At 34.9% G+C, this 22388-nt stretch overlaps 5 protein-coding genes and 1 pseudogene across 5 annotated transcripts; 4 read left to right on the top strand and 2 right to left on the bottom strand.

Annotated features, from left to right (window-relative positions):
• Positions 1 to 1084: 1084 nt before the first annotated feature.
• Positions 1085 to 2878, top strand: LOC104763441 (UDP-glycosyltransferase 79B6-like; annotated as a pseudogene).
• Positions 2879 to 3613: 735 nt separating this feature from the next.
• On the top strand, positions 3614 to 4367 carry LOC147922982 (uncharacterized). The gene is made up of 2 exons (XM_087497859.1): positions 3614 to 4108; positions 4347 to 4367. Exons 1-2 carry the CDS (start codon positions 3614 to 3616, stop codon positions 4365 to 4367), a joined length of 516 nt encoding a protein of 171 aa, XP_087353985.1.
• A 23-nt stretch (positions 4368 to 4390) lies between these two features.
• On the top strand, positions 4391 to 6157 carry LOC104761428 (protein LATERAL BRANCHING OXIDOREDUCTASE 1-like). The gene is made up of 4 exons (XM_010484507.3): positions 4391 to 4703; positions 4811 to 5058; positions 5347 to 5674; positions 5788 to 6157. The coding sequence occupies exons 1-4, from the start codon at positions 4467 to 4469 to the stop codon at positions 6022 to 6024; spliced, it is 1050 nt and encodes a 349-aa protein (XP_010482809.2). The 5' UTR covers positions 4391 to 4466; the 3' UTR covers positions 6025 to 6157.
• Positions 6158 to 6689: 532 nt separating this feature from the next.
• LOC104761427 (UDP-glycosyltransferase 79B9) lies at positions 6690 to 8389 on the top strand. Its single transcript, XM_010484506.3, has one exon. It carries the CDS (start codon positions 6882 to 6884, stop codon positions 8223 to 8225), a length of 1344 nt encoding a protein of 447 aa, XP_010482808.1. The 5' UTR covers positions 6690 to 6881; the 3' UTR covers positions 8226 to 8389.
• Positions 8390 to 8823: 434 nt separating this feature from the next.
• On the bottom strand, positions 8824 to 9498 carry LOC104761426 (homeobox-leucine zipper protein ATHB-52). The gene has a single exon (XM_010484505.2). It carries the CDS (start codon positions 9444 to 9446, stop codon positions 8976 to 8978), a length of 471 nt encoding a protein of 156 aa, XP_010482807.1. The 5' UTR covers positions 9447 to 9498; the 3' UTR covers positions 8824 to 8975.
• An 861-nt stretch (positions 9499 to 10359) lies between these two features.
• Positions 10360 to 13012, bottom strand: LOC104761425 (putative aminotransferase TAT2). The gene is made up of 7 exons (XM_010484504.3): positions 12447 to 13012; positions 11636 to 11975; positions 11323 to 11541; positions 11180 to 11239; positions 10930 to 11085; positions 10743 to 10836; positions 10360 to 10651 (listed from the first exon to the last, which is right to left on the bottom strand). Exons 1-7 carry the CDS (start codon positions 12686 to 12688, stop codon positions 10521 to 10523), a joined length of 1242 nt encoding a protein of 413 aa, XP_010482806.1. The 5' UTR covers positions 12689 to 13012; the 3' UTR covers positions 10360 to 10520.
• Positions 13013 to 22388: the final 9376 nt, after the last annotated feature.

Raw genomic sequence — 22388 nt, 5'->3', positions numbered from 1 at the left:
TGACATTACATGATTGAATTGATAATACTAAAAAATAAAATATCATTAATATGATACTACAATACGGGTTAAATCCTTATTTTACAATTTTAATAACACCAATATAAAATATGTCGAATCAAACTGATTTTATTAAGATTGTATTAAACAAAAAATTTTGTGCGGTATACCACGAATTATATACTAAATGACTAAATTAACAGAAGAGTACATTAGCAAAATTAGTATTGAAATAATACATTAACAAAAAAAATTATGTAAAAACTTGCCTGCGATATACCGCGAGTCATAATCTAGTATATCACTAATGACTAAACATATATCTTTCGACGGAATTAGTCCCATAAATACTAAGGGGGTTATTGGTTCTATGATTTTAATGGATTTGGATATCCAAACAAAAATCACGTGTTATTCAATCATTGATTTTAAAATACTTATCAAAATTATGTGTTATTGGTTCTATGATTTACAAATACTTGTTAAAATCCCATGTTATTCATTTAATGATTTGTTTTTGGATTTCAAAATCTACATTATGTTTTAAATGGATTTGAATGGATTTGAAAGTGTAAAATAGAATGATTCAAATCCAAGGATAAAACATGTTATTTCAAAATCCATGTGTTTTGATTTCTAAAATTTACAATTTTATATGGATTTAGAAATCATCTCTCCAATAACCTTCGGGAAAATGCATATTTCTAATCTAACCACCGACAAAAAAGAAATGGATATTTCTCATATATTATTACTGTTATTGTGGCCACGGGGAGCTCTATTGTCTATTAAGGCACGTTTCACATATTATTGCCTTTGACACTGAAATGTTGAAAAAGATACAACGCTACTTCTGACACTCGGAACTACCTTTCATTTAATTTTCTCATAATTATATTGGTGTTTACTCTTTAGCCTCACAAAATCTATCCCGAACTAGTTAAGCGATCAACGCTTCATCGCACCAAAATTGAAAATAAACAAAAAAAAAATACTTTCATTATTGTATATATCTCTCTTGGAAGGCTTGAAATTTTTTGGTTTTCCAACTATCACATTTCGATAACTTGGAAGAGAAAAAGTAGAAAAGAAACAGAAATGGAGCCAAAGTTTCATACTTTCATGTTCCCTTGGTTCGCCTTTGGACATATGATTCCCTTCCCGCATCTTGCTACCAAACTAGCAGAGAAAGGTCATAGGATTACATTCTTGCTGCCTAAGAAAGCTCAGAAGCAACTTGAACATCTCAACTGTTCCCAGACAATATCGTCTTTCACCCTCTTAATATCTCTCATGTGGATGGTCTCCTTATTGATGCTGAGACAACCTGATAAGCTTTGAAGCTTATCAGAATAAAAATGTAACCAGAAATAATGAGAGAGAGGTATTGCGTCGTTAATGGCGGAGAGGAAGATATAGAGAAGAGATTAGAGGCAGAGAGAAGAAGAAAAATAGAGGTTAAGAACTGTTTTGTTAATTATTCATTTGATATCCCCAACCCTAAACCAAGGTTCCTTCTTAAATACAGACTCCAAATAAACGATACATATAAAACGACATCACATTGTTCTTGATAAGTAAAGACTTTGTTTCAAACTAAGTCTCTTCCCAACTCTAGCTTTCCTTACCTTAGTCATCAGCTTTCTCTTCATACAAGCCACAGGGGGTCGTAACCTATTACAACCTCGGATATCCCGACCTCGTTAACAAGTTCAGTAGCCTCGGCTATGAACCGGACACGTGATCAGGTTGAAGTTGCGGTTCGTGTTGGGAAACCGGATATGATATTTTTCAATTTCGCTCAGTGGGTTACTGAAATATCTAAAAAGAATGGAGCCAAGAGTGTGTATTTCATAGCATTTTTTGCGGCATCTGCATCTACCTTACTTGTCCCTGGTCTTCGACCAGATAACTTAGATGTTCTTCCACCAGGATATCCTTCTTCGAAGGTGTTGCTTCGCGGTCAAGAAACTAATGCCATGTCATTCCTCTTTTATCCGTTTGGAGAGGGACATACGATTTACGAACGAACACCAAGGGACTTACAAACTGCGATGTTATTTTGATAAGGACTTGCCTAGAAGTGGAAGAGAAATTTTGCGATTTCTTGGGGAGCCAATTTCAGAGAAAAGTTCTCATGACAGGTCCAATCCTCCCTGAATCGAACAAGATCATACCACTAGAAGATCGATGGAATCTTTGGCTGAACAGGTTTGAACCCGGCTCAATTGTGTTTTGTGCTCTAGGAAGCCAAATCATTTTGGAGAAGGATCAATTTCAAGAACTCTGCTTAGGGATGGAGCTGACAGGTTTACCATTTCTTGTAGCGGTAAAGTCACCAAGAGGATCATCGACAGTACAAGAAGGGCTACCAGAAGGGTTTGAGGAGCGGGTGAAGGTGCGTGGAGTGGTAAGGGGAGGATGGGTGCAGCAACCGTTGATATTAGCTCACCCATCGGTAGGCTGCTTTGTGAACCATTGCTGGTTTGGATCAATGTGGGAGTTTCTGGTGAGTGATTGCCAAATTGTATTGCTTCCATATTTGCCTGATCAAATCCTCAACACAAGATTGTTGACTGAGGAACTAGATCTCTCAGTGGAAGTGGAAAGAGAAGAAGGATTGTTCCCAAAAGAAAGCTTCAGCGTTGCGGTCAGATCAGTGATGGACAAAGACAACAAGCTCGGGAACCGGGTGAGGAAGAACCACGCAAAGTGGAAGGAGACTCTGCTTTGTCATGGACTAATGAGCGGTTATGTCAACAAGTTAGTAGAAGCACTGGAGAAACTAGTCCAAAATATAAATCTTGAATGAAAACCTTTGTAGCCAAATTAAAAGAGAAGCTATGATCAATAAGACCGTAAGAACGTATAACCAAAATCGCTGTTCGTTTCTTGTCTATGTTCTGCTCAAGTTTCACTTACTATATCAAATATAACTTGATTTGAACTCAACTTGATACGTTATAATTATTTAATAAGAAATTGAGATGAAAATTAAGCAGATAGCCTTACAAATACCTATTTTCGTTTACAACTCCTCTAGTAGTAAGAAAATTACTAAACAAACCTTGGGGAGTAATGTAGAGATGTAGAGTTTTTGCATAGCCGTACTTAGCTATGGTGGCATCAAAACTTTTTAAACCCTTAACCTCAAATCTTTAAACTCTAACTCGAATAACTAATTTTTCAAACTTTAGAAACTAAACTTTAAACCATTGTCCCTCTTCAAGCCTTTGTGTGGAAAATTAGATGTCCACCGAAGCTCCACCACTTTTTGTGGTAAGCTCTTTCAGGTTGTGTGGCGATTACAACGAATTTACGGAAACGAGGTATTAGTTGTGATGCCACATGTGCCCTGTGTGGTCTTCAAGAGGAGACGATTAATCATACCCTTTTCGAATGCTCCCCCGCTCGACAGGTTTGGGCTTTGTCGCAGTTTCCGACGGTCCAAGATATTTTTCCTTCGGCATTTGTATTCACAAACATGGATTTTCTCTTTTGGAGATTTACAGATGTTCTATCACATGAATTCTTTTCCTGGATTTTGTGGTATATCTGGAAAGCGCGCAATGATAAAGTTTATAGTAATTTGGATTCAAATCCCCTTGCCATTATGCGCCTAGCGGAGGATGAGGCGAAGGCATGGATTCTGGCTCAGACTGATGATGTGGTTTTGGACCCGGATATTCCCACTGCGGCTACAACTGGTGGACGTGGGGTCTTCGGGATTCCTAGGGCTTTTTCGAGTTATACTTGTTTTGTAGATGGTTCTTGGAAAGCTTTAGATGCTTATGCGGGCAGAGGATGGTTTTGCACGTCGCCCTCGAGTGTTTTCCCTATTGTGGGTGCAGCCAACCTCCGTCGCAGTCTCTTCCCGCTACATGTCGAGGTTGAAGCCCTTGTCTGGGCAATACGCTGCATGATCGGGGCAGATAACCAATCTGTCATTTTTCTTACCGACTGCTCCGACTTAGTGAAGATGGTGTCTTCACCTTCAGAGTGGCCAACTTTTACGCCTTATTTGGAGGACATAGAGGCGGATAAAGAGGAGTTCACTTCTTTTTCCTTGGTCTACGTTCCACGCTCTCAGAATGGTAAAGCGGATAATGTAACGCGAAAAGTTCGCATAGTTCCACACTTAGTTACCTATGTAAAAAAAAAAAAAAACTAAACTTTAAACCCAGACATAGTGTATATTTTTAGAAGTTTTTTTCCTCTCTTAATTATTACTTCAAACCTTGTCCAAAATAACATTCTGAACCAAAAAAAAAGAAGATAATTATTAGTTTGCCAATTTTCGCTTGGAGATAATGTTAAGATTTACAAAACGGCAATTTTTGTCCTAGGCAACTTTGCTTGCGTATTAAAAATAGTGAAAAGTCAAGAATTCAAGATTGTCTTCGTTTACTATAAAAGTTATTTTGTTTCTCTCCTAAAAGATCATCAAACAAAAACTCCTCCGAAAAATGGAGAAGCCAAAACCCAAAACTGTCCAAGAGGTTGTTGCAGCCGGCGAAAGACTACCGGAAAGATATCTCTACACACCCACCGGCGATGGAGAACGTGATCAACCTTTCAACGGTTCGTCGCAGGAGATGGAAATCACGACCATCGATCTTAGTCTTCTCCTCTCTTCTTATGATGTCGGTCGAGAAGAGTTGAGTAAACTTCACTCGGCGCTATCTACATGGGGCGTTGTTCAGGTTTTAGTTTTAAACTTCTAACGCTCTTATAAGCCATGATCAGAGCCATCTGATTCCGTAAATGTTTCTAGAGTAATCATGAAAATTTTGATATCTTGTTGAAGCAGGTGATGAATCATGGAATCACAGAAGCGTTACTCAACAAGATTTATGACCTAACGAAGCAGTTCTTTGCGCTTCCGACAGAAGAGAAACAGAAGTACGCGAGAGAGACTGGTAGTTTTCAAGGATATGGAAACGACATGATACTGTCGGATGATCAAGTTCTTGATTGGGTCGACCGCTTGTACCTCATTACTTACCCTGAAGATCAACGACAGCTTAAGTTCTGGCCTAAAATCCCAATCGGATTCAGGTAAAAATCCATAGGACCAGGGCCGGTCTAGAAGACAGGCGGGTTAAGCATCATCTTAACGACACCAATATTTTTTTTTAAAAAGTTTAGAGCCACTTAAGTTATTTTTATTTTATAATAATAAGAATTTCGTGTTTAGGAGACAATTTAATACAGTTTTAAACATTTTAGAAATCAAATAGGAGGACAAAATGTTCTTAAACCGGGTTACCATTTTTATTGGACCGGCCTTGCATAGGACCTCAGCTTTCCTTTAGATTTTGGTGATTTTGACTAGCGTTTCTTCAGGGAAACTTTACAAGAATACACAATGAAGCAACAGCTAGTGGTTGAGCAATTCTTCAAGGCATTGGCTAGATCTTTCGAGTTAGAAGATAACTGCTTTCTAGAGATGCATGGAAAAAATGCTACGTTGGAGACAAGATTCAACGTGTACCCTCCATGTCTGAGGCCGGACAAGGTTCTTGGGCTTAAACCGCATTCTGATGGCTCGGCCTTTACTCTTCTCATACCGGACAAAAATGTCGAAGGACTTCAGTTTCTCAAAGATGGGAAGTGGTATAAAGCTTCAATACTCCCTCATACAATTATGATCAATGTAGGAGATACTATGGAGGTAATCAATCAATTAATCATGATTCACTTTTATATGCAAGTATGAAAAGAATAAGAATATATTTACACATGCATCTATGATAGTTGAAGATTGTTTGGTGTGTTCATTTTCAGATAATGAGCAATGGAATATACAAGAGCCCGGTTCATAGAGTGGTGCTTAACAGAGAAAAGGAAAGGATATCTGTGGCAACGTTTTGCAATGCTGATGAGGACAAAGAGATTCAACTTGTATATGAGCTAGTGTCTGAGGCAAGACCAAGGTTGTACAAAGCGGTTAAGAAGTCTGAGAAGACCTTCTTCGATTACTATCAACAAGGTCGTAGACCGATCGAAGATGCATTGATCTGAAAAACATTCAGTCTCCTTTTAGTATCAACAAATGCATATGTTTCTTTAGCTACTTGACCCTTGTAACCAAGACTGTTTCTTTCTTTGTTGGAACGTGAGATTGCAATAATATCATATTAGAGTTTGGAGTTCATCTTCCCAAAACAAATTAAGCCTAAAGATTTTCTAACTTGACATTTTGGGTCTATCTAAACTGTTGTTATAAATATGGTGCTTATAAAGATGATGAATCTACTAGTGACGAAGGTAGTACTCCTGAACAGAAGTAATCAGATCCAAAGAGAATTGGGAAAGATGGAGTGATAAAGATTAAAGTACAACATGACCTTGAGTCTAGGGGATTTTTTGTTCTTTGTTTCATGAAGTTCTTTTTAGGCGCTCGAGCTCAAATTAACATATATTTGGGCTTTTACGGACTCGAATCAAAGAGAGCCAAGCTAACCTGGTGCAGATAATACTCTTAGACATCAATTACTTTTTGACTTCTTGACATGCAACATTGTATTCTCTCAAGAGGCATTACATGATTTACTTTACAATAATGTTTAGATATAAACAATAATATCAAGATCAGACTTTTCTAATAAAGACAAAGTATATTTTAACACATGTAACAACTACGGCACTACTTCACCAACTAAGCCACCAACCCACAGTAATAAAAAAAACCTAAAACACCATTCACGCTTTCACAAAGCACATTCTCAATCGCAGAAATTTTCGAGCAAGAAAACAAGAAAAAATAAAGTTGCTTTAATTATCATCTGAAACGCTACAAAAAAAATCTTCTTTTGGCGCTCTTTGAAATCTTTATTTCTTTTTGTCTTCTGCTTGTTTCGGCAATTTAGGAAAGCAAAATGGGCAAAAAGTTTCACGCTTTCATGTTTCCATGGTTCGCTTTTGGTCATATGACTCCGTACTTACATCTAGCCAACAAGTTAGCTGAGAATGGTCATAGGGTTACTTTCTTGCTGCCTAAGAAAGCTCAGAAACAGTTGGAACATCACAATCTGTTCCCAGAAAGCATCGTCTTTCACCCTCTTACTATTCCTCATGTTGATGGCCTCCCTGCTGGCGCCGAGACCGCCTCGGATATCTCCATCTCGTTAGGGAAGTTTCTGACCGCAGCCATGGATCTCACACGCGATCAAGTCGAAGCTGCCGTACGTGATTTGAGACCTGACCTGATCTTTTTCGATTTTGCTTATTGGGTTGCGGAAACGGCTAAAGAACATAGAGTCAAGAGTGTGATGTACTTTGTGATATCGGCTAACTCCATAGCTCATGAACTTGTCCCTGGTGGTAAATTAGGAGTACCTCCACCTGGTTATCCTTCGTCAAAAGTGTTGTACTGTGAGCACGATGCTCACGCCTTGTTGACTTTTTCCATCTTCTACGAGAGGCTTTATCACCGGATAACAACAGGTCTTATGAATTGTGATTTTATCTCGATTAGGACTTGCAAAGAAGTGGAAGGTAAATTCTGTGACTATATCGAGAGTCAGTACCAGAGGAAGGTTCTTTTGACAGGTCCAATGCTTCCAGATCCAGACAACAGTAAAGCACTTGAAGATCGATGGTGTCACTGGCTGAATCGGTACGAACCCGGCTCGGTAATATATTGTGCATTGGGAAGTCAAATCAATCTGGAGAAGGATCAGTTCCAAGAACTCTGTTTAGGAATGGAGCTCACTGGTTTACCGTTTATTGTAGCGGTAAAACCACCAAAAGGCGCAGTGACAATCCAAGAAGCGTTACCGGAAGGGTTTGAGGAGAGAGTGAAGAATCGTGGAGTGGTTTGGGGAGAATGGGTGCAGCAACCATTGATATTGGCTCATCCATCAGTAGGCTGCTTTGTGAACCATTGTGGGTTTGGATCAATGTGGGAGTCTCTAGTGAGCGATTGCCAAATAGTCTTGCTTCCATATTTGTGTGATCAAGTTCTTAACACGAGATTGATGACTGAGGAACTCGAGGTTTCGGTGGAAGTGCAAAGAGAAGAAACAGGATGGTTCTCGAAGGAGAGCTTAAGTGTTGCGATCACCTTGGTGATGGACAAAGATAGCGAAGTAGGGAATCGAGTGAGGAGGAACCATGCCAAAATGAAGGAGATTTTGGTTAGTCCTGGATTATTAACGGGTTACACTGATGAGTTTGTTGAAACTTTGCAGAATCTAGTCAACGATCCAAATCTAGAATGAAATAAATTCATTATAAAGAAAGAACGTAACAGCTGTCACAAATAAGGAAATTAGCCATGAAGTCGTGTTGTTATTGTTTTGTCTTTTTCAAAATTGTAATAGATTTGTCTTTGTTCAACGTGTCTTTTTTTATAGAAGCAAGAATGCGATTTTACTTTCATGAACAAGATATGTATTAGTCTCTATAATTATTTTACTTTAGTGCCAAGGAAATAATTTCTAGTATGTTCTAATAAGAATGCTCTTGTAAATTTTGGAACAAGTTTTTATAACCAAAAAGAAAAAAAAAAAGAAAAAAATTATAGTCTCTATAATAAACAAACCGTATCTCATACCAAACTAAAGGAGCATCTGCTTAGTCCTGGATTATTGACCTGTTACACCGATAAGTTCCTAGAATCATTGCAGAATCTAGTACATGATACAAAATCTAGTGTGAAAAGACTCGATATGAAACTAGACCAAGTAGTTGTCTAAAATTGCAATTCTTGATTCAAATTTTTTTTTTTTTTTAATTACTAGGAGGTTCCAAGTCTAGGCGCATTTTATATGGTCCGTTCCCAAAATTTTCTTATATTTTTATAACCATAACAAGAAATGAAGAAAACTCCTTTCTTTGTATTAGTGAATGTCTCAATGACTTCAATTACAGATTGCAATTTTATATTCAGGCTGCATGAAAGCAAACAAAGGAAAAAAAAAAACAGAAACAAGACTATATATTGGAATCTTGTCTGTGTTGAAACAGAATCAAACCCATGAGGTTGATGAAGATCCATGTCCATTGCTAACAAAACAAGCGTAAAGCTCGTCGAAGACCACTATTTCATCATCGTGACGTTCTTCACAAGAACCTAGATTAGAATTACACACAGGAGAATCATGATTTGTGAACAGAGCAAGCTGGTTCCTCGATCTCTTCAACTCATCTTGGAGAAACTGCACTTGATGCTCTAACTTTGCCTTGTCGGAGAGAGCTGCTTCGAGCTTGGACTGAAGAGTGCAGTGTTGGAGCTCGAGAGACTGAGTCTTGGACCTGGCTCGTTTGTTTTGGAACCAAACTGCGACTTGTCTCTGAGGTAGACCTAGCTTGTTCGACAGTTGAATCTTGAGATCTGGCTCGAGTTTCTTGTTCACGGTGAAGCATTTCTCCAGTTGTCTTAGTTGCTCTTGTGTTAGCCTCTTTTTCTTGTTTCTGCTCTGACTCTGAGAATTCTCCATCTTTCGTTATTCTTTGTTGTGCTATGTCCAACGTTGTGGCTACGCATGCATATATATATACACACACTCACACGTACAGACACATATGTAAACATTGAAGCGTCCTATGTAAAGATACAAATTTACTAAGATTAAATTTTTGGGTTATAAGCTTGACATAAATTATAGTATGTATATTAACTTATAGCTAGTAGAGTTTTTAATCTTAGCTTGACAGCTAAGTTACAAAGACATAAACTTATGTTGTCCAAGTTACTATTGCATTGATAGAAAAGAAATTCATTTTAAAATGAGAAATCGCTCAATGCATTTGCATATTTAGAACGAAATTATAGTCACTAGTACAAAATGGATAGAAAGATTAACACAAGTCACAAGATAGAGGAGTGGGTTTATGTAGAAGGGGGGTCATATGGGAATCAAAGGCCCAATTCACTGTTCCTGAAGGACCCACTGTACTATTTAAAATAATGAATTAGGACTATTATGAGAAAATAACTATTCAGATTAATTAATTAAAATAAGTTAGCTGATTAAAAAGTGTTCTTCTCAAATACATGCATGTATTCACGTGGGCTGGTCGTATCGTACCTACTTAAATTTAATAGCATTATCATCAAACCAAAATGTTTATTAAAATAAAAGTACGAACACTTTTTTGTTCTCTTTGGGACAATGCATCTTGTTTTAGAGTTCTTTCTTAGGCCTTAGCATATCAGAATCGTTAAGTACTTTATAGCCTTTTTGAGATACGCCTTGTTTTGTATCGTAGACAACGATCTTTTACAAATTATGACCAAATATGTTGGGCCTTGTCTGATTCTTCAACTATTCTAATTACAAATATGTGTTAATAGACCTGGCCAGTGGCCATATTGCACGAAACTACTCTATAATTAAGTTTGATAAATTATTTCTTTTCAACAAGTATGTATATGTATATATTTTTAAACTTAAGAGTTGATGTTATTACAGTAAAGCTAATTTTATATCAAAATTTATAAATAAATAAACACTATACGATATATGTATCTGTGTGTTTTAAAGCACACTTTAACCTTGCATAGAATTCAACTATGAGGTTGGATCTTGAGCCTTGGCATGTCTGAGATAGAAACATTTGATCCTTTTGAAAGCTTCTTCGATCGAAATTGCATCGGCCGCAAACGTTATCCTCAGCCAGTTCTTCAGCCCCACGGCAGTCCCTGTTTAGCCACATCCATCCACACACACAAAGTAATATATCAAAAACAAAAAGGACTACTCTCAAAAATTGTAATTTCATAATATCCTTACCGGGAAGAAGGATGACTGATTCTTCTCTAGCTAACTTGAAACAGAAGTCGATATCATCGCTTACATCTTCGAGTAAGGAGAGATTCAGCTTCACCTGAACAAAGTAGACAAATCAAATATATAATTAAGACCATACATATGTGACAATTTGTGAACATTTTTGTCACAACGTTATATATTGCCTCACCATCATTGCCATGGATCCTTCTGGTCGATGAGAGGAATCAATGCAAGGAATCTCCTTGATCCAGTCACAACAAATATCCGAAGAGTTCTTCAACGAGTTCAATGTTTTCTTGAAGAATGATTCATCCGTCTGTTCCAAAATCGTGGGAACCGCAGCCTGATGCACAACATAATCAAGAACAAGATTAATTACTCAAGATCACTAATAGGGATTGCTTTTGAAATGTAAGTAATATTTATACTGTACATACCTGAATAAATGTAGCTGGTCCACCAAGAATATCAAAGTATTTTTTAAACCGCTCGATGATCTGATCCAAAACGAACAAGATTAAGTATATAAACCTCTCTGCATCATCGATTTCTTAAAAGATTGACGCTATCTATTACGAACCTTAGGGTCTTTAAACGAGCCAGAAGGATCAGTGGTCACAAACCACCCGAGACGCCAACCAGGAACTATCCATCTCTTTGATAAAGAGCCAAGTGTAAGTACTGGAACAATAGATCCAAACACACCCATTGGCACAAACGGTTTGCTACCAAAAGCAAGATGACCATAAACTTCATCAGCAATCACAAGAAACCCTAGCCTTTTCGCTGTTTCCGCAATCTACAACACAAAAATGAAAAATAAAACACAAGTTGTATACATCAAATCTCAAACAAGAAACAACAACATTGGTTATACAAAATCTCAAACCAACCTTCATCAAATGGTGGTAACTATAGACATTCCCACAAGGGTTACCAGGGTTTATAACAACCAAAGCAACCGTGTTTTCGTCTGCAATAGACTCAACAGCGTCAAGATCAATCTCCCATCCGTTTTCTGGGATAAGATCGATGTAACGAACCTCAAGGTGTCTAAACTTAGCACAGAGCTCATAGATTGGGAAACCAGGTCTTGGTAGCAAAATATTAGCCCTAGGACGAGCCAACATAGCCAATGCTACATCGATCGCTTGCGTGCAACCTGATGTAATGAACACATCGTCCTGTGACAGTTTGTATGGAAGATCACGTGATAGATACTCTGCTATTGCTCTGTTTTATCACCAAAAAAAAAAAAAATGTTTTAAAACCAACCGAAGTACTGAACCAATAATATAAAGCAATTTTAAATAATAAAAAAATTGAAAATTAGTGTAGCAACTATTTTCTAGCAAATTTCATTATTAATTTGATTTTTCATAAACAAAATATTGCATTATTATTTTGGTTTTTAATAAACAAAAAGTTTTAGTTTTTTTTTCGCCACAAACGTTGGTATTTCTACAGAAATTGTAAGAAATTATCAAAAAAAAAAAAAAATACAAAAGAAATTGTAAAATTCATAACATCAGCCAAAATTAAGATTCGGTTCAATTTCTGGTTCAGTTAATTATATTCGGTTTATAGTTAAACGAACCGAAATTGACATCCCTACCTACTACCCTAAGTAACATCAGCACCACAAGTATTAGAGAAAGACAAAAACAGAGAGAGAGAGAGAGATGGTGAAAAGACGAAAGTAACCTTCGGGATTGGGGAAGACCGACGGTGGGAGCATAACCATGGAACTTGTTAGAGAGCAGAGAATCTGAAACAGCTTGAAGAGAGACTTGCGTTGTACGAAAACAAGAGTACAGAGTTGGGTCTCCCATTCCAAGCGATATAACTCTCTTTCCTTCTTCTTCTGAGATGCTTTCCATTAGCAAACTCAGAATACCTTTGATTGTGATTGTGCTCGTCGTCGTCGTTGCTCCTCCATTCTCCATCTCTTCTTTGTTCACCCAATTTGGATGATTTGTTCTTTGTTTGAGTTTGTTTCGGTGCAACTCGCAAGATGAAGAAGAAGAAGAAGAGGGAGGTTTTGATTTGGTGTGTTTGAGAGTGAGAGATTTGCCAGATTGGAGAAGAAAGAAAAATATGTGGTTTATCTTTTACAACCAGTTATTTTGTCTCCTTCATATAAAACCATTATTATATAGGACTTGGAGATGGTTGAAATTAGGATTTAACCCAAAGTATTTGTTTTCATTATCGAATCGCACTTAAATATTCTGTTAATAATATCCCAAATTGAATTAGGATACGGCTGTAATATTAGTTTAATTACTGAGTTGCACCACATATATTTTAAAAAATTTCTCAACTACTACTTTCTAGTTTCTTTACCTATTGATGTCCAAATCGATCACAATTAGAATGTTTTAGTTTTATGAAAAGAAGGTCGAAATTCTCTTTTATTGATCGATACCGAGGCACAAAAGGATGAATTACAACATAACTAAGACGAGTTAAAAACAACGGGTGAAAGACAATAGGCGAACTGTGAGCTCGTCAATTCTAACTTTGGAGAAGAGAGCTTGTACTTTTTATCCATATTCTTTCCCTTTTTATGCAACTCCTCTCACAAACGGCCGTACACCCATATTTATAGGGAATTGTATCAGTTTGTCCCCAGAAAATACCAAAATACCCCTCCTTCCCTAAAAGTTTATTTAGGCTTTTTCTGAAACAGCCTTTTTGTTGGGACGAGGATCTACCCATAACACTACCCAGTTAATACAAAAATGATACACATATTAATTACAATATGAGGATTTATTCAAAAAGAAAAAATATTGTTTTCTTACTCACGATGTCAGAAATGATAAGCACACACGCTTAATTCGTAACTTCTGTGAGGTTTCTCTTTCGGGTTTCAGATAAAATATGCAACAAACAATATCAGATTTGATATATACAAGAAACAATGAACAATTTTGGTTGAGGCTAATGTTATTCTGAATAACCTAGCAAACAAACGACACAAATATTCCTTGTTCCTTTTCAAAAAAAAAAAAAAACAAATATCCCATGTTCGAATAACGAAAAAAAAAAAGAATACATAATTAAACATGGTCTAATCACCGATTCGAAAAGATTATGGACTTCGGCCTAGAATATTACGGTAATCTAAGAAAAAATATCCCTCTGAGGCTCTGACCGTTGAGGATCATTTCAAACCAAAAACCTTAAAAGAGAAACGAACCACACCCACTTTATGGTTAGTAAGATGTTATACGATTATTTGAGTTTATTATTGTGGCTTTTGACGAACGGAGCGATGAAATGGCCACGTATGATACGACAAGGCATATAAGATAATAATACCAAAACATATTTTGTGAAGATGAGATTGATTTACCCCATACGTTTCTTCCAAATCTTTACGTGTCGTGCTTTTGGTACGCAAGCTTCTATTTGTCCTCTCTTCTTCCCTCTCCTAAACAGCTAAACTAACTAAACGAAAAAAAAAAAAGTTTCGCCATTCGTATTCGTCTCCTTATCGCTGTCCGATTCAAGAAGACGACAACTCATCGCAATAATCTCATATGTTTCAATTGTTAACGTATTCCTTTCTACATCTACGAACTACGATATGGTGATTTGATGATATATGCGTACTCATTATTTAAGTTTTCATTGATTTTCAAACTAAATATGATAATTGCAAAAAAAAAAAAATTGTTTGGACCATATTCAAAGCTAAGTCTTAATTTTCTTGTTTTATGTAAACTTCAAAATTATGTGGTTAACTTAAAATTATAAAAGAAATTAGTTCATACTCACAAAATTTGATAGACAAATGTGTGACGAATGTTATATTGGCATTGAGGCCTGACTCAACAATGTTTCGACCACGTTCAAAATAAATATAAACATTATTTGTATGCAAATATATGATCAGATACTTGTATATATCTAACATAGTCCAAAAACAATTTTATGACAAATAAAAAAACATAGTCCAAAACTACACGTAAAAGAAGTAAAAATATGGGTAAATATATACAAAAATGACAAGAGTAAGAACTCAGTAGATGCTGCTTATACATAGACGTACAAGAGTTATTCGACAACTAATCAGGTATTTATATTTTAGGTGTAGCAGTAGTGTACTAACTCATATGTTATTATATAAAGTTAGGTTTTGAAAGTTAGTCATTAACAAGATTTTGACATGTATCAAGTTATCAATCTAATATTTTGACATGTGTAAATATTTAATAGGAAGAATTTAATTACAACAAAAAGAAAATATTTTATTTTAAAAAATATTAATAAAATAAAAATATTTACATCCAAGTTTTAGCTTTGGCTAAAGTTGGCCACATAGGTCTTAAAATTTGGACATCCTTTAAAATTTGTCATAAGCAAGTTTACAACCCTAGATGACTGATCATTTTTTTGAGTTTTTAGGTGGTGATAGCGTAAATACCGTTGTACTTGTAAGTTTGCCATTGTAAAGATTTTGCAAGGAAAAAAAAAACAAAAGGTGATTTTGCAATAACATTTCCTCTTTTTCATTGAATATATATAGACATATATCTCTCTTTCTCTCTACTGCAGTCACCCTTAGGCCCTAACTGGACAGTCTGTAACATCCGCGAACCAGAAATTATATTTGTGGTATGAGTGTCGATCGACACCATGGGTGTGTCGATCGACACCATCATTTCCAATTTCGATTGGTTTGTTTTAATTGCTGTTTGGTTCGGTTTGGTTCAATTGGAAATCCCTAAACCAAGTATATAAGAGGAGAAGCGACAAATTAAGGGTTTGAGGTTGTTTTGTTTTGTCGCCGTTGAGAGAGAAAAAGAGAGAAAATGAGAGAAAGTGTTGGAGAGCCTTTGAGAGTGTTCTTGAGAGACTTTTGTCTTGTTCTTGGTGTTTTTGGAGAGATATGTGGCTGTGGAAGGGAGAGCTGTTATTGGGAACGAAAGAGAAGCTTCCTAAGGTGTTGGTTCCACCGTTTCTTATTCAAACCTTCCTGTAAAAGAGGTGAGTGCTTGACCATGGCTGATCTAAGCCTGAGATCTCTTGTGTTTGGTTGTTCCTTGTCTATTTGTGGTGTTTGCTTGCTTGGGTTTGTTGTTTTAGTGATTCCCATAGGTTCCTGAGGCGATTGGGAGAGTTTGAGACAGTTTCGTGGTGATTTGAAACGGAGGTTCGACGTTCGGATTCATGCAGATCGCGTCTGCAGAGTCAGTGTCGATCGACACCAGTGTGGTGTCGGTCGACACCCTTTTGTGCTAGCGTCGATCGACACCAATCTGGTGTCGGTCGACACTACTTTTAACCGTTTGTGAGTTGCTTGTTTGATGTGTTGATTGTGTTTGTTGGTTCAACTTAACAATAGAATCTTAGTTGCTTGTGTGTATAGCCCGGTAGATGGGAGGATGGCCTCACTATGTATTTTTAATAATACTCATGCATTTCAATATGTGTTTGTGGTGCAGGTAAAGGCAAGTGTGATCGTGGAATCAGGGCGATGAGGAGAAGGATGTTCTAGAGGCTTGAATGATTGTGGTCTAGCTATCGTTAGGTTGCTAGTGTTGAGTTGATAGAACATTGTAGGATGTTGGAACTTGGTTATTGCATTATTGGTTTAATGGAATTGTTTTGTTATCCGCTGTTGTGATTGTTGTTAGGTTGTTAGTGGATATGGGATCACTAGTGAATTAATATTTAAAAAAAAAAAAAAAGAACGGTTGTTTCACACTCAAACCAGTCAATGGGCCACTAAGTCTGATGATAGGGATAATATGGCCTTTAAAGCCCATTATGTATAAACCATAGTCATTAAACCATTTCGGTACGTAATACATATAGAAGCTACATCATTGAGTTTTTTTTTGGTTTAGTGGTTTTTCATTGTTAAACTTTGAAAGAGTTTTTAAACTTCCACCTAACGATAAAACATTACTATCAAAAAAACAAAAAAAAACATAAGAGGTTTTGTGATTCTGCAAATTAACGATATTGCTCAACATATTTTTCTAAAATAGATAAACAAACCGGCTTTTTATAATAGAAATGCATGCAATCTTTAAATCATATAAATAAACCAAACGAAAGAAGCACGAACTCAATCAGAGTAACTTCGATCCTGCTACATTACTTCTCGAGATAAAGAGACTTCCAATTCAAGAAAATAAAAGTAAAAGAAAACAAAAGAAAATAATACACGTAAAACAAATTTATCTTATACAGGTTAAAATGCAAATATGGGGTTGTACTATGGTCTTGAAGAGTGAAGACGCGTTGCATCAAGTTGCAAAACAAAAGAAAAGGAAAAAAAAAATAAGAGAGACGTTGCATCAACAGCTAGGTTTTAGGTGTAAGGCTATCAAAGGGGACCAAGAAAAAAAAACACACCGAAGAAGTGAAAATTCCAAATATCTCTATACTTTTTGTTTACAAAATAATAAATAAACATGTAAATTTATGGATTTAATTGCGAAATGATAATGTTTTTGGGAAATATTTAGGTAAAGAACAAAAAGTAGGCATGTAATTGTTCTTAATATAAACGAAAAGCCTCTCTCACCATTATGATATTATATAAAATTAGCATACGATTTTATCATTCATTTGGCACATTTTTGTGTGTGATATGTGTTAAACCGTGCTATCATTTTTGCGCATGTGAATGATGTGATTTTTTATATAAAATATCGTGGCATTTCTTCAAATAATAGTTTCTGCCGTAGGATTAAAACAGTAACATCATATATATTCGGAAAACAGCAAGCAAGAGAATGGGAAAAGGGCACTTTATAAACGAATTATTCTCTTCTTTTTTCTTTTAGTTTCTTCTATTTTTGTGCCTAAAACTCTAAAAGGTTTACATGTAAACGTACAATTTCAATGTGATGATGTTTGACCGAATCTACATATATAGTTATTTCGTGAGACGACATGAATAAAAATGATTTTGGTTGATCTTTGCATTGATCTAAACGACGTGAATCAACATATTAGTGCATATAACTCCGCGGCCATATAAAACATCAATTAATGAGTGTATTTCTCTACATCGTTGTGTATTTTAACGAGTTTAACAAAGGTCGCTCTATTGGTATAGAAGAAATAATGTTGTTTGGCGGAGTAAAAGTTAGAAAAAAAAAACATAGATTATGGATTATTTGATAGAGCTGACATACTATGTAGTAGGAAAGGGCCGGGAGCTATGATTTCAGTACAGGTGAAGGTGCAAAGTTGTACTGACGATTTTCTCCCCAAATTAACAAAAGAATATATGAACATGCAAAGTTTACGTACGAGTTTAAGTTGTAGACGCTAGAATTAGGTAATACAACAAATTGTGGGTATTTGTGAAGGTTATATTGAGTAATATGTGTATTTCTCTATTGAAAAACGAAAAAAAAAAACAAGAGTAATTGAAATTGACCAAATTAAACTAAAAATAAAAGTTTTGATGCACTAAATTTTGATGCTTACTAATCCGAATGAAATTCAAATTAGGTCTGACAAAGATTTGTAGATATAAAGGGTAAAGTAGAGACGATAACACTAAAAACAAAAAAAAAAAGTTATAAACTCATTGTAATTTGGAGTGGTTCATCAACTGTAACTCGTTAACCAATATAAATACTAACGCATAAAATAATTTATGTTTACGTACAAATGCTGAATATTTGTTTAGTGATCAAATTATCTTGCAATAAATACTAAATTGAGACCATCATTTGGTTACTAGTTACTAGTAATGTGCCATCAGGTTATTCGATAAAGACGTTCAATTTAATTAGTTGATGCCTGGTACAATTGCCTTAAATCTATTACTATTAAATGACAGTATATCATTTATAATTACAGGAAACTGAGTTCATGTAGTGATATAGTTCTATCTTTTTTTTTTTTTTTTTGGACAACCTTGATATAGTTCTATCTCACCTGCTACTTTCCTCACCTACTCTTCGACTGCTTCAGCTTGACCATCGAGAAAACAGATAATTTGATTATTTTGTTTTGGGAAGACTATCTGAAGTAAGATCCTCCGTCGAAACATAATTTTTTTTTACAGTGTGTATTATTTTTAAAGAAAATGTTGACCTGACCACAACAAATGTTAAACATAGATTGGGCTATTAGTTTACTCAATTGAGTAGGTCACAAGTGAACTGTTTGTTAATACTGTGTTAACCCCCTGCATTTATTTTGCTATCATTATTTCTTATTGCCCTTTGTTCATTTGCTTTGCAGTTATTAACATTTAACTCCAAACCCTTAGCGTCACCTCTTTAAAAATCAATAAAAGTTTGGTAATAAATGATAGACACAACAAATTTCATGGTAGCCAGATCTTTTTCTGTGGAGAAAACCAAATCCATTTTGGTGTTTTGAACACTCGAAAGCAACAAGTGACACCCATTAATCTCAAATTTGGCGCAGGGTGCATATTTACAACGTCATCTATTCAACTTACAATTTGTATATACTATTATTGCTTCTGCTCGTAGCTTTGTAATATCTATTTCTCCAAATATATATCTGTAGCAATTTACTTACAATAATCTTTAGACAGGAAAGGATATTTTTAATTAGATTTAGTTACTGTCATTTGCTGATATGTCTAAACCACTGGTCTAAACAGACATATAGACCTAGATAGTAATAAATATTAGCAAACAGTAGTAGCAGGTGTAATAGTCTTAGTAGCATGTATCTGATAATCATTTAAATGTACGATTATTACTTTTACACACTTCACAAACTTTTTTTTTCTTTTCTGAAATTAGTTTACACATGATAAACTCTGCGCCCTATTATGTGTCGTTTAAATTGCATTTTAGTGTTACTTTTTTTTTTTTGACCAAAAGTGTTACTTTTTTAAGTGTGTTTTTCTTTCACTCAAATTAAAGTTCAAATCAAGATTTCAAATTTTTTAGTTTCTTAAATGTCTGATTTATAACAATTAATATTGAAACAATGTATGGGGTATAGTATAGTGAAATATTGCCATAAGAAAATTTATGACGATATAAAACCAATTTGTCTGATTAGTAACCGTAAAAGATGGTGGTACAATAGTTAACACTTAACAAAAGTTTACAAATAACTTCTATCAGTAACGTTATAATAATTTGAATAGTAGATTTTCCTTAATCCAAATTACAATTACCAGAAAAATATACTTAGACATGAAATATAGTAAACCAACCTTATTTTCTTGTCTAAACGGCTAATGTACCTTCTATATCTATTGGGTTATATTACTGCTTGTTGGTGTCTAGATCGGTACAATCAGAGAGTTTTAGTTCGGTGTTTGGAGGGTTGAAGTTCTCTTTTATATATGAATAAGTCGGACTACAATTAATAACTACGAGCTATAAAACGACGAGAAGGAAACAATTATCAAGCTGAGAGCTCGTCGAATCGGTACTGCAAGAACCTGTTCTCTTGTACGAATTTCTTCCCCGTTTTTCGTGTCATTTCATCGTACGCTGTACATTAACTATTTATGGATACCTGTGTCGGTTCGTTATCTGAAAAGACTAAAATACCCTGTTCAACTTATTAATTTCCTTGGGTCTTTTCTACACTCGACCTGTTGTTGGGGTGAAATTCATTCGTAACAGTGCTTACAACCTTTCTTTTGTGTTAGACGATTGTTTTAATGCAGCCGATAGACAGAGAGTAATAAACCTGGATAGTTTACCGCAATGATAACAAGTTATATGTACTAGTATATGTTTACAGCAGAACTTTAATTTAATCACACTATATATATAGACTATAATTGAACTGAACCTTAGTATTTAATATGCTAACATCCTGGTTAACGACTAGACCTGTCAAGTACGCCTAACACTTGAAGTTAGATATGTAAGGTAACAGTTGAAGTTTTACTTAAAATAAAAAACTTTGTTTTTCAAAGTAACAGAACTAGAATTTAACAATAGTACATGAAATTTACTTGTATTCATGTCTTTTTTGGTAGATTTGTAATAATCAAGAGAAGAAAAGAGAAGAAAACATAATTTTTAGATCATCAAGAAAACTGAAAAACAATATCTTCTCTGTTATATCCTGTAGCTTTTTTGATTCAATTATTGTTCAATCTCTCGTTGTGTGAAAAATAATGAATGACATACAAAATGATTTTTGGAATTCTATTTTATTTGCTGAGCCTACTACAACTGAAGAAATGAAAAGTAATTAAAAACCATCCGAAGGAGTAAAAAAAATGTAAAAACCGAAACAAAATTAAAAAGAAAAAGGAGAGGAGAAGGTGGTGGCGTGTAGTAACGAAGTCTCTGTCAATTTTTTTGATAAATTAATCATGTACTGTGCTGACACTCCAAGATTTGAAACAGCCTTATCGATATAATATCTATTTTTTATTATAAAAGATATTGAAAATCTTCACTTTCCAAATAACTAGTGTAAATGTCTAATAATGTCTCATTTACTATATTATTACTATTGTTTCGATTAGTCATTGTATGTACAATAAATAATAATGTACCCCCAAACATAGGGTTGGGCAAAATAACCGATAACCAAATAACCGACCGAAACCGAACCGAAAAAAACTAAACCGAACCGAACCGAAATTCTTCAAATACCCGAATGGTTAGTAAAAATCTATATCCAAACTAACCGAAACCGAACCGAACCGAACCGACAATTAAATGGTTAACCGAAATATCCGAAAACCTAGAAGATATCAAATATTATATACTTAATATTATGCAAAACTATAAAATAAACTTAAAATATAAATTATTTCTAGATTCAAAACAATTAAATATTTTAAATAATCAATATATGTAAATGTTATTATTTTGAATTTACAAAGTTAAATACTATTTTGTAAAATTGAATCAATATTTTTCCCTTTTTTGTATTTTTGTTATTGTATATTTGGTTAATTTTGGTTATATTCGGTTAGTTTTGGTTATATTTGGTTTATTTGGTTAATGTTAATATAATTTATGTTAGTTATGGTTATTTATTTAAATAACCAAACCGAAACCGAACCGAAAGAAACCGAACCAAACTAAACCGAAATTTCATAAATATCCAAATGGTTACTATATTACTATATCCAAAATAACCGAAACCGAATACAACCGAACCGAAACCGAATGGTTAACCGAATGTCCAGGCCTACCCAAACACATAATACAAAAAGAAAAAAAAAAATCAAGTGTCTAGACATAAAAGAAAGAAGAGTAATTGTAAAATTAAAAGATACAATCTGAATCCTCTCTTTTATTTTCATCTCTGACAGAGAATACCACTGCACTTTTTCTCACGCACGCACGCATACTCAGATAGAAACAAGAGCCCATTCCTCGTTTCTTTAATTATTATTATTATTTTTTTAAAATATAGAACTTCATGATTAAGTTTGTATTACCTTCATAAAAAGAACTCTCGAGTTTATAAAAAAAATAGTATATCGATAAACTCAAAAATATGATGTAATAATCTGCTTTGGCTTTGCTCTCTTTACTACAAGACAAGGCAGAGAAAACCACAGATTCCTATGAAAGAGTAGACGTACCTGTCTTTTTATTATTATTTCTACGACTTTTTTTATTTTTTATCTTTGAGATTTATTTACTTCACTACCAAAACCACAAAAAAACCTTCCCTCTATTTCGCCGTTTTTGA

The sequence above is a fragment of the Camelina sativa genome, chromosome 18 (genome assembly GCF_030686135.1).
Source record: "Camelina sativa cultivar CO46 ecotype springtype chromosome 18, ASM3068613v1".
Classification (NCBI taxonomy): domain Eukaryota; kingdom Viridiplantae; phylum Streptophyta; class Magnoliopsida; order Brassicales; family Brassicaceae; genus Camelina; species Camelina sativa.
Note: the sequence above shows the minus strand (reverse complement) of the source record. Positions and strands in the feature narration are given on the sequence as shown.